This window comes from Xenopus tropicalis, chromosome 3 (assembly GCF_000004195.4).
Source record: "Xenopus tropicalis strain Nigerian chromosome 3, UCB_Xtro_10.0, whole genome shotgun sequence".
NCBI classification, from domain to species: domain Eukaryota; kingdom Metazoa; phylum Chordata; class Amphibia; order Anura; family Pipidae; genus Xenopus; species Xenopus tropicalis.
The window spans coordinates 15928156-15941267 of NC_030679.2; the positions used below are offsets into that span (position 1 = coordinate 15928156).

The window sequence follows — 13112 nt, forward strand, 5'->3', positions numbered from 1 at the left end:
CAGGGAGACTAGCTCCTCTCTCTCTCTCACTCTCTGAAATCCATCAGATGCCTATTCATGGGCCTCCTGATTTACTCCACAGGCAAATCACAGGCTGAGGGAATAGCCCTAAAGCTCCCACTGAGCCAACGTACCAAGCTCAGAGGCTGTATATTACTAACTGTGCGCCAGCCCTGGGAAAACAACACCACAACAGGGCCTGGGGGGATTATGAGACTCAGAAACTGTTATTGAACTTGATGCTTAAACTAAACAGGATAATGTACTGGAAGGGAAAAGTCCCACCAGCTGGGGGGGGGGGGGGTTATTCTGCAGTACTATAAAGTTATTTGATATCTAGAAAGTGCTGGAGCTTGTTAGAAGTAATGGTACATTAAAGTAGAAGGAAAGCGTAAATCCCAAATTTTAGGCACTCCCCACCCATTTTAATCACTTTCCTGATACCCCAGGCCAGTTCTAATCAAGTACCACAGAACGATCCTTGGCCTCTGGTGACTAAGGAAAGAAGTGGAAGAGGATTGCTCAGTTGTGCTTGCTAAGAAGTACCCCGGGGCCTTTGCCTGTTCTGCTAACAGAAGCACTAGCTAGGGAGTATCAAATGGCATTAATCACAAGATGGCTTCTAACATTTGCCAACCTCCAGTGATTTCCACTTTCTTCACCTTAAGCCAGTGATCCCCAACCAGTGGTTCGTGAGTAACATGTTTCTTCCCAGTGGCCTCAAAGCAGGTGCTCAGTTTTGAGTTTCTGGTAAGGAGGCAAGTTTTGGTTGCATAAAAACCAAGTATAATGCCAAACAGAGCCTTCTGTAGGCTGCTTGTCCACATAGAGGCTATTAAGTAGCCAATTATGGCTCTTACACTTTTTTCATTTAACTGTGGCTCACAGGTATAACAGGTTGGGGATCCCTGCCTTAAAGAAGAACTAAAGCCTAACTAAAGAAGTAGGGCAGGAATGTTGCACATTATGTTTGGGTTTTCTGTACCAGCCCAAGGCAACCACAGCCCTTTAGCAGGGAAGATTTGTGCCTCCAAAGATGCCCCAGCAGCCCCCCATCTTCTTTCCTGCTGCTTCCCTACACATGCTCTGTGCTGCTGTCAGTTACTGAGCTTAGGGACCGACTCAAAATATACTGCATAAACGGAGTATAAATGTAACAGTAAAAAGCTGATTAGTAATTTATTCAGATTCACAGATCTAAAACCATATATTTAGCTCCGTAGCATCAGTTCATATGACAGGCCACCCTCATTTTCTGCTTGATAATTTGCAGCGTCCCCTAAGCCCAGCATCTCAACAGCAGCCCAGGGTCCACTGAGCATGTGCAGCGTCCCCCAATTCCTAGATGGGGAGCTCCTGTGACAACTGTAATGACCTACATCAGTGCTGTCCAACTTCTGTTGTACCGAGGGCCGGAATTTTTCCGACCTACGTGGTGGAGGGCCGATAATGGAAGCCAGTTTTGACCACTCCCCTTTTTGAAACCACACCCACTTGAAACAACACCCATGTTATCACATGACCATACCCATTTTAATGGTTGTAGTACAGCAAAAACCTGCCATACTCTGCCTGCCCTACCCTGCCTGTGTGTGTGCCATACTCTGCCTGCCCTACCCTGCCTTTGTGTGCCATACTCTGCCTTCCCTACCCTGCCTGTGTGTGCCATACTTTCACTGTGTGTGCCATTCTTGGCTGGTTTGTGCCATACTTGGCCTGTGTGTGCCATACTCTGCCTTCCCTACCCTGCCTGTGTGTGCCATACTCTGCCTTCCCTACCATGCCTGCGTGTGCCATACTCTGCTTGCCCTATGCTGCCTGTGTGTATGGCACACACAGGCAGCCTACAGTGACACAATGCTGGCACTGCTCCTAAAGTCTGCACAATAACTATATATTAAAAAACTTTTTAATTGCAGTACCACCTCAGTATATGTTCTTTTTGTAGTATGCAGGGATTATTTGTGGGTTTCTACTGCTCCTGAGGTGTGAACAGGGGAACAATGGGGGTGATTACAGCCTGAGCCTGAGGTGTGAACACTGCAGGGGGTGAACAATGCAGAAACTAAAAGGGGTGAACAACACAGGGGATTACATATTTAAACAATACAGCCTGATTACAGCCTGAATCTGAGGTGAGAACCATGCGGGGGGGGGGGGGGGGGGGGGGGGCAGTTAATCACAGTACTGATACCATTTAAAGGGGACCCGTCAAAAAAAATCGATCAGGCAGGTTTGAAAATTTTTCATAATTAACAATGAAATTTGCCCATTGTCCAGTTGTATGCAGGACCAAGCAGGCAGTTTTCCTACCTTCAACTAGACAATATCACTTGAAATGGTTGTTTTCATTGTCCTGTTAAATAATCGTTTCACAATAAGCTTGGTTCTAGGTTAACGAAAAGATCCTTTAAAAGATCCTAATGTATATGGCCAGCTTTAGGCTAGAAATGCTGCACATATTTTTTTTTTTTGTCTTCTGTACCAGCCCAAGGAAACCACAACCCTTTAATAGGGAAGATCTGTACCCCTAAAAAAATGCCCCCTAATAGTACTATCTAGTATCTCACAATGTGTTACATATTATTAACACTTATAAAGTGCTGTACAATGAATCGGTTTATATACTGAACATACAGTTTTACATACAAAGCAGTACGAGAGGTGAAGCGGGCCCTTTCCAAAGAGCTTACAATCTAAAAGTGTATATAAAATTAAAAAAAAGTCCTGACTAAGGGGTAATCAATAATTAGTTCAGATTCACATTACATGGCAACTCAGAAACCAGTGCACCCTGCATCAGAATTTAATAAGCAGCCCTGAAGCATTGGCTTCTATTAGACAAACCTCTGCTTGATGATTTGTGTCGATCCCAAAGTTTAGCTTCCCAACAGCAGCCCAGAACCGACTGAGCATGTCCAGAGCCACTGACATACAAACAAGATGGGGAGCTGAAGCATTGCTGTTATAGAGCTGCTGAACCTCTGGGCTGATACAGTAAGTTCAGGCCTGGATCATTACTGTTATAGGGCTGCTGAACCTCTGGGCTGCCACAGTAAGTTTAGTGTATTAAATGTAAAATTTCTAGGCAGACTAATTTTTAGGCCTTAGTTGGAAAGGTTAGTTTTCCTTTAAGTTAGAGCAAGTGCTGTGAGGGGCAATAAAATCCCCAAATTAGCCAGTGTGACAGCAGTTTTCCAATTCAGTAGCAGCAGGGGTCAGAGCTGTGGGGGCCTGGAGCTGTTTGGGGCAGGGGATTCTCTATGAGACAGCAGCCTATTCACTCTGGTTTCGCTCCCCTTTCAGAGCAGCAAGACAAGATAAAGTTTGTACAGCTGTTTGTTCTCACTGGACTCTTTCTATAGAGGGGTCACTGCAACCCACACAGGGCAGACAACAGGAACAGTAATGGACCTTTCCAACCCCCCCCCCAATAATTACTTTAATGGGGCTCACTGCCTGATTTTTAATTAAAGGCCCAGGAACAAAAAAAAAAGTCAGCTCCATTTGCTTAACCTGCATTGTATTTTTAGATGGGATAAGGAATCAGTTATCCAGAAATGGGAAGCACATTTCCCATAAACTCATCAAATCATTTTAAATCATATTTCCCTTTTCTCTGTAAAAACAGACAGTACCTATACTTGATCCCAACTAAGATATAATTACCCCTTATTGGGGGCAGAACAGCCCTATTGGGTTTATTTAATGGTTAAATGATTCCCTTTTCTCTGTAATAATAAAACAGTACCTGTACTTGATCCCAACTAAGATATAATTACCCCTTATTGGGGGCAGAACAGCCCTATTGGGTTTATTTAATGGTTAAATGATTCCCTTTTCTCTGTAATGATAAAACAGTACCTGTACTTGATGCCAAGATATAATTACCCCTTATTGGGGGCAGAACTATCCTGTTGGGTTTAGTTCATGTTTAAATCATTTTTTAGTAGACATTTAGCAGATCTCCAAATCCCTTATCTGGAAACACCCAGGTCCCAAACATTCTGCCTAACAGACCCCATATGCCTGCATCAGGGCTTGGAACATAGTAACACACTAGAGACCGCAAATACAATTTTATTTCCTTATAAACAGAAAAAAATAGTTGCTTCAGTTTATTCAAATTTGCTGAAACGTTATAAATATCAGAAAACTCACAGAGACGCTGTTTCACCCCAAATATGGCTTCCTCTAGCATCAAGCTTTTTGCCTTTATAGGGTTTCCTTTAAAACACTATAAAGAAAAATGGCCGCTGGCCACAACCCGCAAGTCCTTTGTACTGGTTAAATAAATCATATTATTTACATGCCAACAAAGCAGAGTCTTTGCTGTATGTACAGCCTCTGTGGGGCAGATGGGGGTCAGTTTTAGGGATGCACCAAATCCACTATTTTGGGCGAACCCCGAATCTTTTGTGAAAAATTTTGCCAAATACTGAACTGAATCCGAATCCTAATTTGTATGTGCAAATTAGGCTACGGAGGGGTTAAAGAGAACTGTGTTTATGTTACAAAAAGTCAAGTGATTTTAAGGATTCGGAGTGGTTCGGCTGGATCCAAATCATGCTGGAAAAGGCTGCATCTTGGCCAAATCCCAAGCTGAATCCTGGATTTGGTGCATCTCTAGTCAGTTTATTCATTATACTTGGCCAGTTTGAGTCTGGGGATAATATTCATTGACTGGAGCTCTTGGAAGAGCAACTTGCAGGCGTAGGGGATCCTCAAGGAGGAGACATGACAAGACGACTTGCAGAAATGGCACCTAGACACAAGGACAAACAACCATTAGCAAGGGTTCTTTCTTAAAGGGAAACTAAAGCTCAACAAAAAATCAAGGCTAAATAACGGATTTATACTTACTTAAATTCCTTTTCCCTCAGTCCCGAAGGCAGCACTTACTAGAGAGATGACTTCCACCTGGTAGGAAAACACCACACCCCCCAATTAATTACTCCACCCCCTCATCTCCTATAAGTCCCTCTGCTTCCCTCTAGCCCTCAGTGATTTTCTCAAGCAATAAGACACATACACAATGCTGATAGAATATTTACTGTAAGGGAGGGATATTGTGCTGCCTTCGGGACTGAGGGAAAAGGAATTTACGCAAGTATAAATCCGTTATTTCCCTCACGTCCCTTGGCAGCACTTACTAGAGAGAGTTGAGTAGCAGTACGTCAAGGGGTTTTTTTTTTACAATTTGAATAAAGTACCGTATTTGCGAACGCCACTTCCCCAGGGGTACCTACGTTCAGTCGGTAATGCTCTGCAAATGTTCTGAAACTTGCCCACGAAGCTGTTCTACATATCTGGTCCACTGACACACCTCCAACTTCTGCCTGTGAGGCTGACACTGCTCTGGTAGAATGTGCCTTGAGGTTTGGAGGTATTGATTTTCCTGAAGCAGAATAGGCTAAGGAAATTGCCTGTTTTATCCATCTGGAAATGGAAGTTTTTGAGGCACGCTTCCCCTTGTTCTTTCCCCAAAAGGAAACGAAAAGGTTATGAGATATACGAAAAGGTTTTACCTTGTTTAAATAGAACAAAACACATCTTTTGGCATCCAGTAAGTGTAGCTTTTCCTCCACTTTATTTCTTGGTTCTGCAAAAAAAGCTGGAAGAATGACTTCAAAGTTTCTATGAAAATTAGATGAGACTTTAGGTCTGAACCAAGGATCTGCTTTGAGAATGATCCTGTCTGGAAAAACTTGTAGACACGAATTTTTACATGATAAAGCTTGCAGTTCTCCTACGCGTCTGGCTGAACAAACTGCCACTAAAAATACTGTTTTAATGGACAGATGATACAGGGAAACTTCTTCCAAGGGTTCAAAAGGAACATTTTGTAAGGCTCTTAACACAATGTCTAAGTCCCAATTTGGAGTTAGGTTATTTGTCTTAGGTCTAATATTTTGAACAGCCCTGACAAATCTTTTGATCAATGGATGCTCCGCCAAGGATATGTTCTTGAAAGCTGATAAGGCCGCAATGTGTACCTTAAGTGTATTTGGAGCTAATTTCTTCTTAAATCCATCATGTAGAAAATCTAATATGATTGACACTGGAACATCTTCTGGAGTTAGTTTCTTATTTGAGCACCACTTCCTGAAACAAGACCAAATTCTTTGATAAATTTTATTTGTAATTTCTTTCCTGCTCTGTAACAGAACTTCAATGACTGGTGAAGATATCCCTTGTGCTTTCATAACATCCCTTTCAGTCTCCATGCTGTGAGCTGAAGAGCTGCAGGGTTTGGATGCAAAATTGGTCCCTGGTGTAGGAGATTTTCCTTCACTGGAAGGAGCCAAGGAGGACTGACAGAAAGTTGGAGGAGACTGGAGTACCAACTCCTTCTGGGCCAGGCAGGAGCTATTAGAATCACTTCTGTTGAGCAAAGTGCAATTTTCTTGATCACTCTTGCTAACATAGGGATAGGCGGAAAGACATATGCTAGGCTGAAATCCCATGATTGGGCTAGAGCATCCACTGCTTCCTCGCCTTGGCCTGCTGTAAGGGAAAAATATCTTTGATGCTTTGCATTGTACTTTGAGGCCATGAGGTCTATTTCTGGAGAACCCCAGACCTTGCAAATCTGAAGAAATGTTTCTGGATCTAGACTCCACTCCCCGGGGAGTATCAACCTGCGACTTAAAAAGTCTGCTCTGATATTGCTGTGCCCAGAGATATGGCGGGCTAGAATACTTTTTAGATTTTTTTCTCCCCAGCCCATGATCTTTTTTATTCTCATTCCCAGATCTTTGCTTCTGGAACCTCCTTGGTGATTTATATAGTAGGCTGTTGCCACATTGTCTGTATGTATTAGAACATTTTGGTCTTTTACAATAGTTTTGAAAGCAAGCAGAGCTCTCCATACTGCTTCCAACTCTAAGGAGTTTGCTGCCTGATGACCAATACCTTTTTCCCAGATACCTTGCTCTACCAGGTTTCCTAAATGTGCTCCCCAACCTTTGCCACTTGCGTCTGTTGTGATGACTAAGGGAGGAATAGGAAATAGGGATGAACCTTTTGAAAGGTTCCCTGGGTGTAACCACCAAGTAAGAGATTTCTTTATTTCCGGTGGAACATAGAGTTTCTTTCTGAGTGATGCCTTCTGATGATCCCAAACTGAGTTCATATATTTTTGCAGGTCCTTCATATGGGCACGACCCCATGGAACTGCTTCTAATACTGCTGAAAAAAGACCCAAAATTTCTAAACCCTGCTTTATTGAAGAAAATTTTTTGTTTTGAAACTTGCGCACTCTGTCTCTGATTTTTTCCCTTTTTCCTGGAGGAAGGAAAATTCTTCCTTCTTCTGTGTTCCAGATCATTCCCAAAAACTTTATCTCTTTTGTAGGATTTAGATTGGATTTTTCCCAATTTATTAACCAGCCCAATGACTGGAAAACCTCTATTGCTTTGAATAGGTTCCTTTGTAACCCTAAATCGGTTTCTGCTTTTAGTAGACAATCGTCCAGATAAGGAATAATAGCAATACCTTGAGTTCTTAAGTACGCTGCGACTACTATTATTACCTTTGTAAAGACTCTTGGTGCACTCGATATTCCAAACGGCAGGGCTGCGAATTGAAGGTGTTCTGTTCCTGCAGGTCCCCTTATGGCTACTCTTAAGAATTTATGGTGACATTCCCTTATGGGAATATGAAGGTAGGCGTCTTTTAGATCTATAGTACACATCACATCCCCTTCGCGAAGCGCTAACAGGGTGGATCTTATTGATTCCATTTTGAACTTCTTCTTGAATATAAATTGATTTAAATATCTTAGATCTATGATGGTTCTGTATTTCCCGTTTGGTTTTGGTACAAGGAAGATTGGGGAGTAGACCCCCCTGAATTTTTCTTTTTGGGGTACCTGAATCAATACTTTCATTTCTTTGAATTCTTGGATTGCTAATTCCATGGCTTGTTTTGCAACCCTTTGTTTTGGTAAGCGTGTTTCTATAAATCTTGTTGGAGGAAGACCATAGAATTCTATTGAATATCCTAGGCTTATTGTTTGTAACACCCATTTGTCTGAGGTGATTTTTTCCCATTCCTGAACGAACCCCTTCAATCTTCCTCCAACTGGCAAGGCGTCATGCTGAGAAAGGTTTTTGATTGAAATTTGGACGGCCCCTTCCTCTTGAAGATCTTCCTCTAGATTGGGTATAATTTCTTGTCTTGAGGTAAGCTTCTCACTTTATCATCAGACTTCTTTTCCACTAGAAGTTCCAGCTGGGATCCAAAAAGTTTTTCTCCCTCAAATGGAAGATTAAGCAGACGGTTTTTGGAGGCTATATCTGCCACCCATGGTTTGAGCCAGGGTTTGAGCTCTTCTGGCTGAGGTAGCAAATGCTGTAGTTTTAGCCAATATATCCACTGAAGATAAAGCAGCTTCAGTTAAAAAATCAGAGGCCGAGATCACCATAGGCAAATCTGCTAAAAGATTTTCTCTTGGTACTCCCTTCTTTAAGGCTTTCTCTAGTTGCAGGATCCAGACCTTAAGAGATCTTGCCACTGAAGCCGCCGCTATTGCTGGCTTCTGAGTGATGCCTTCTGATGATCCCAAACTGAGTTCATATATTTTTGCAGGTCCTTCATATGGGCACGACCCCATGGAACTGCTTCTAATACTGCTGAAAAAAGACCCAAAATTTCTAAACCCTGCTTTATTGAAGAAAATTTTTTGTTTTGAAACTTGCGCACTCTGTCTCTGATTTTTTCCCTTTTTCCTGGAGGAAGGAAAATTCTTCCTTCTTCTGTGTTCCAGATCATTCCCAAAAACTTTATCTCTTTTGTAGGATTTAGATTGGATTTTTCCCAATTTATTAACCAGCCCAATGACTGGAAAACCTCTATTGCTTTGAATAGGTTCCTTTGTAACCCTAAATCGGTTTCTGCTTTTAGTAGACAATCGTCCAGATAAGGAATAATAGCAATACCTTGAGTTCTTAAGTACGCTGCGACTACTATTATTACCTTTGTAAAGACTCTTGGTGCACTCGATATTCCAAACGGCAGGGCTGCGAATTGAAGGTGTTCTGTTCCTGCAGGTCCCCTTATGGCTACTCTTAAGAATTTATGGTGACATTCCCTTATGGGAATATGAAGGTAGGCGTCTTTTAGATCTATAGTACACATCACATCCCCTTCGCGAAGCGCTAACAGGGTGGATCTTATTGATTCCATTTTGAACTTCTTCTTGAATATAAATTGATTTAAATATCTTAGATCTATGATGGTTCTGTATTTCCCGTTTGGTTTTGGTACAAGGAAGATTGGGGAGTAGACCCCCCTGAATTTTTCTTTTTGGGGTACCTGAATCAATACTTTCATTTCTTTGAATTCTTGGATTGCTAATTCCATGGCTTGTTTTGCAACCCTTTGTTTTGGTAAGCGTGTTTCTATAAATCTTGTTGGAGGAAGACCATAGAATTCTATTGAATATCCTAGGCTTATTGTTTGTAACACCCATTTGTCTGAGGTGATTTTTTCCCATTCCTGAACGAACCCCTTCAATCTTCCTCCAACTGGCAAGGCGTCATGCTGAGAAAGGTTTTTGATTGAAATTTGGACGGCCCCTTCCTCTTGAAGATCTTCCTCTAGATTGGGTATAATTTCTTGTCTTGAGGTAAGCTTCTCACTTTATCATCAGACTTCTTTTCCACTAGAAGTTCCAGCTGGGATCCAAAAAGTTTTTCTCCCTCAAATGGAAGATTAAGCAGACGGTTTTTGGAGGCTATATCTGCCACCCATGGTTTGAGCCAGGGTTTGAGCTCTTCTGGCTGAGGTAGCAAATGCTGTAGTTTTAGCCAATATATCCACTGAAGATAAAGCAGCTTCAGTTAAAAAATCAGAGGCCGAGATCACCATAGGCAAATCTGCTAAAAGATTTTCTCTTGGTACTCCCTTCTTTAAGGCTTTCTCTAGTTGCAGGATCCAGACCTTAAGAGATCTTGCCACTGAAGCCGCCGCTATTGCTGGCTTGAAACCTGCTGCTGCTGCCAGATAGGTTTTTCTTAGGGCCCCCTCTGCTTTCCTATCCATGGCGTCCCTGAGACCAGTACGGTCTTCTAACGGTAAAGTTGTTCTTTTGATAGTTTGGGCTACTGGAGGATCCAATTTTGGAGGTACATCCCAGAATTTTGTGTCCTCAACCTCAAAAGGAAAAAGAGAATAAAACTTCTTTTGCGGAGCCCATTTCTTATCTAAGACAGACCACTGACTTTTAATTTTGTTCTTAATAGCTTCATCCACTGGAAAAGATGGTTTACGCTTACTTATGTTTGCAAACAATTTACTTGATTTTTTAGGGGGCTCAGAAGACTCTTCTAACCCCATTGTATCTCTGACAGCCGCAATTAGGGCCCCTATATCATCAACAGGAAAAAAATCTTCAGATTCTGAAATTTCTCCTTCCTCTGACTCAGATTCATATTTAAACTTAGAGGTACCTTCCCCAAATGATGTATCAGATGAAAAATCCTCATAAAATGGACTGTCAGCTTGCAATACCTCTTTATTTGGCTTCTGCTTAAAAGATTCAAAAGCCTGCATCATAGCTCCTTTCATCCAGGACACTAGTCCCTCAGTCCCTTCTGGGGAATTGACAGGATTTTTTAGTTTCCCTTTACATGTATTGCATAACTTTTCACCTTCCACAGGGTTAAATTTTATATCACACCCAAAACAAGATATGGAGGCTGGTTTCTTTATCTCTTTCTTCCCTTTAGGAGATTCAGATAAATTTTCTTTAGTTTTAGCCTTCTCTTTAGACTTTCCCTTCTCCTTTTCTAAAGCAGTGTCAGCCATTGCTGAAACAACATAAGCACAAAACGGCCCCGTGTCATAAGCAGAACAAAAAACAGCTTTAAGGAGAAAAAAAGCATCTATGGATGCTTACTTACTGGCAGAGTTGGAACGCTATGCACAGGGCCAGCACGGGCCAACAGCAGTACCCCTGGGAGCGGCAATGATCCGCCATGCTTGCTGGTTTAAAACGGCATTCCTTTCCCGGATATGACGTTTGCGTTCCAACGCCTGCATGGGTTCCACCGGCGCCGCTGATGACGTCATCACATCGCGCTCTCACCTGCCGAACACAGAGGAGTGCAGCGGCCGCCGGTTACAATACACAGGAGGCACAATCATTTGATAGGCGACCTGGTAACAGCCCTGATTTCCACAGGGAATGCGTAAGGGTAAGTCCACCACCACGCAGGGGGCACAAACATCTGTAAGGCGCCCTGGTCATACGCATTTCTGGAGGCCAGTCATCTGAAAGGCGCCCAGGTATATAAAAAAAAAAAATACATGGTGTAATCCCTTGGGTAGGAAAAAAACACTGAGGGCTAGAGGGAAGCAGAGGGACTTATAGGAGATGAGGGGGTGGAGTAATTAATTGGGGGGTGTGGTGTTTTCCTACCAGGTGGAAGTCATCTCTCTAGTAAGTGCTGCCAAGGGACGTGAGGGAAAAAAATGTTACACCTTATGTTTTGGGGTTCTTTACCAGTCCAAGGTCCCCACAACCTTTTAGCAGGGAAGATCTGTGCCCCTGAAGGTACCCACCAGTAGCTCCCCACCTTCTTTTCTGCTGATTCCCAGCACTGAGCTGCTGTCACTTACCTGAGCTTAGGGACCTCACAATATACCGTGTATATACAATATAACAGCTATTGTACAAGGCTAATTAGTAATTAAGTGAGATTGATTACAGGACAGCTCAGTGGTTTCTACATTGGAATTTAATAACCAGCCCTGTAGCATCAGTTTCTATGACAGATGTGACCTTACTTTCTGTGATCATTTCCAATCCACTTATTGTACAGCGCTCCACTTATTGTACAGCGCTGCGGAATATGTTGGCGCTTTATAAATAAATGTTAATGTTAATGTAATAACCCCTAAGCTTAGCTTCCCAACAGCAGCCTAAAGCACAAGATCCAAGACACGGCACTCCCGTGAACAACTAAACTTGACCTAAACATTGGCCTGAATCATTGCTGTTATAGGGCTGCTGAGCCTCTGGGCCGGTACAGTAAGTTCAGGCCTGAATCATTGCTGTTATAGGGCTGCTGAACCTCTGGGCTGGTACAGTAAGTTCAGGCCTGGATCATTACAGTTATAGGGCAGCTGAACCTCTGGGCTGCTACAGTAAGTTCAGTATGTAAAATATGTTATTTTCCCTTTAAGTAACCGGAGCAACAAACTTTGCTTAGACAGCAGTTGTACCATTGTGTCTTTTTCACAAATTGGTAAAGCAGACAGCAGTTGGTTAAAGGCTCAGCCTAGGTAGCTGTTGCTTTTTTAAAAAATGCAATTAATAATAACAAAATATTAATATTTTATATGTACGTGCGTTGCCATATTGTATAGAATGAGGATACAGCTTACTGTGTGCAAAAACCATTCTCTCTGTCTATTATATATTTATGCATATGGAAGTTGCCATATTGCTTGGCTGAGGCACTCTTTTCAGTCCGCATTATCATCTTATAGCCATATATCCAGGGCTGCCGCTAATGGTATTTATGGAGAAAGCATCAAGCAAGTCAAGCAGTATGGAAGGTCCTATTTTTTCAAGCTGTCCTATATTATACATGACTTGGAGCTGTCATACAGTGCCTCAGAGCAACCAATGAAATTAGTGCAGGCTCCAGTGGTGATAGTGGCCCCTGGTGGTCAAAACGGTCATGAAATAAAAATGGTATAATCATGTTTGCAGGGCAATGCATTTGAACACAGCTAAGGAATGCAGAATAGGAATTCCACAGGGAAATCTATGCACAATGTTTTCAAAATTTATCAATGTAATGTTCCTTTAAGGGACACAGTAAGGCTTCACTCACCAGCCGGAGTATCCGAGCAGGCCGCACTTCCCACAGACGTCCACTTCAAAGGCGTCACTAGAAATCATCAGCCTCTCCAATAGCAGCATGCTGGCCCCATAGCCAATCAGGCAGTCACGTTCCATTTCTCCGAGACGCAGGCCGCCATCTCGGGATCGACCTTCCGTGGGCTGCCTGGTACAACAGGAAGTAACTGTCAGCTACTTTTTATGCTGCATTTTCTACTTGGATGCCAACAATATTACTAGTCTCCTGAAATCTAAA

General features: G+C 42.5%; 1 protein-coding gene across 1 annotated transcript in view; it reads right to left on the reverse strand.

Moving 5' to 3' along the window:
* Positions 1 to 4064: 4064 nt before the first annotated feature.
* Positions 4065 to 13112, reverse strand: part of polr3b (polymerase (RNA) III (DNA directed) polypeptide B) — a 73369-nt gene continuing 64321 nt past the window's right edge. Inside the window, 2 exon segments of the mRNA NM_001128049.1 lie at positions 4065 to 4765; positions 12849 to 13022. Coding sequence (NP_001121521.1) covers positions 4636 to 4765; positions 12849 to 13022 — 304 coding nt within the window. The 3' untranslated portion in view covers positions 4065 to 4635.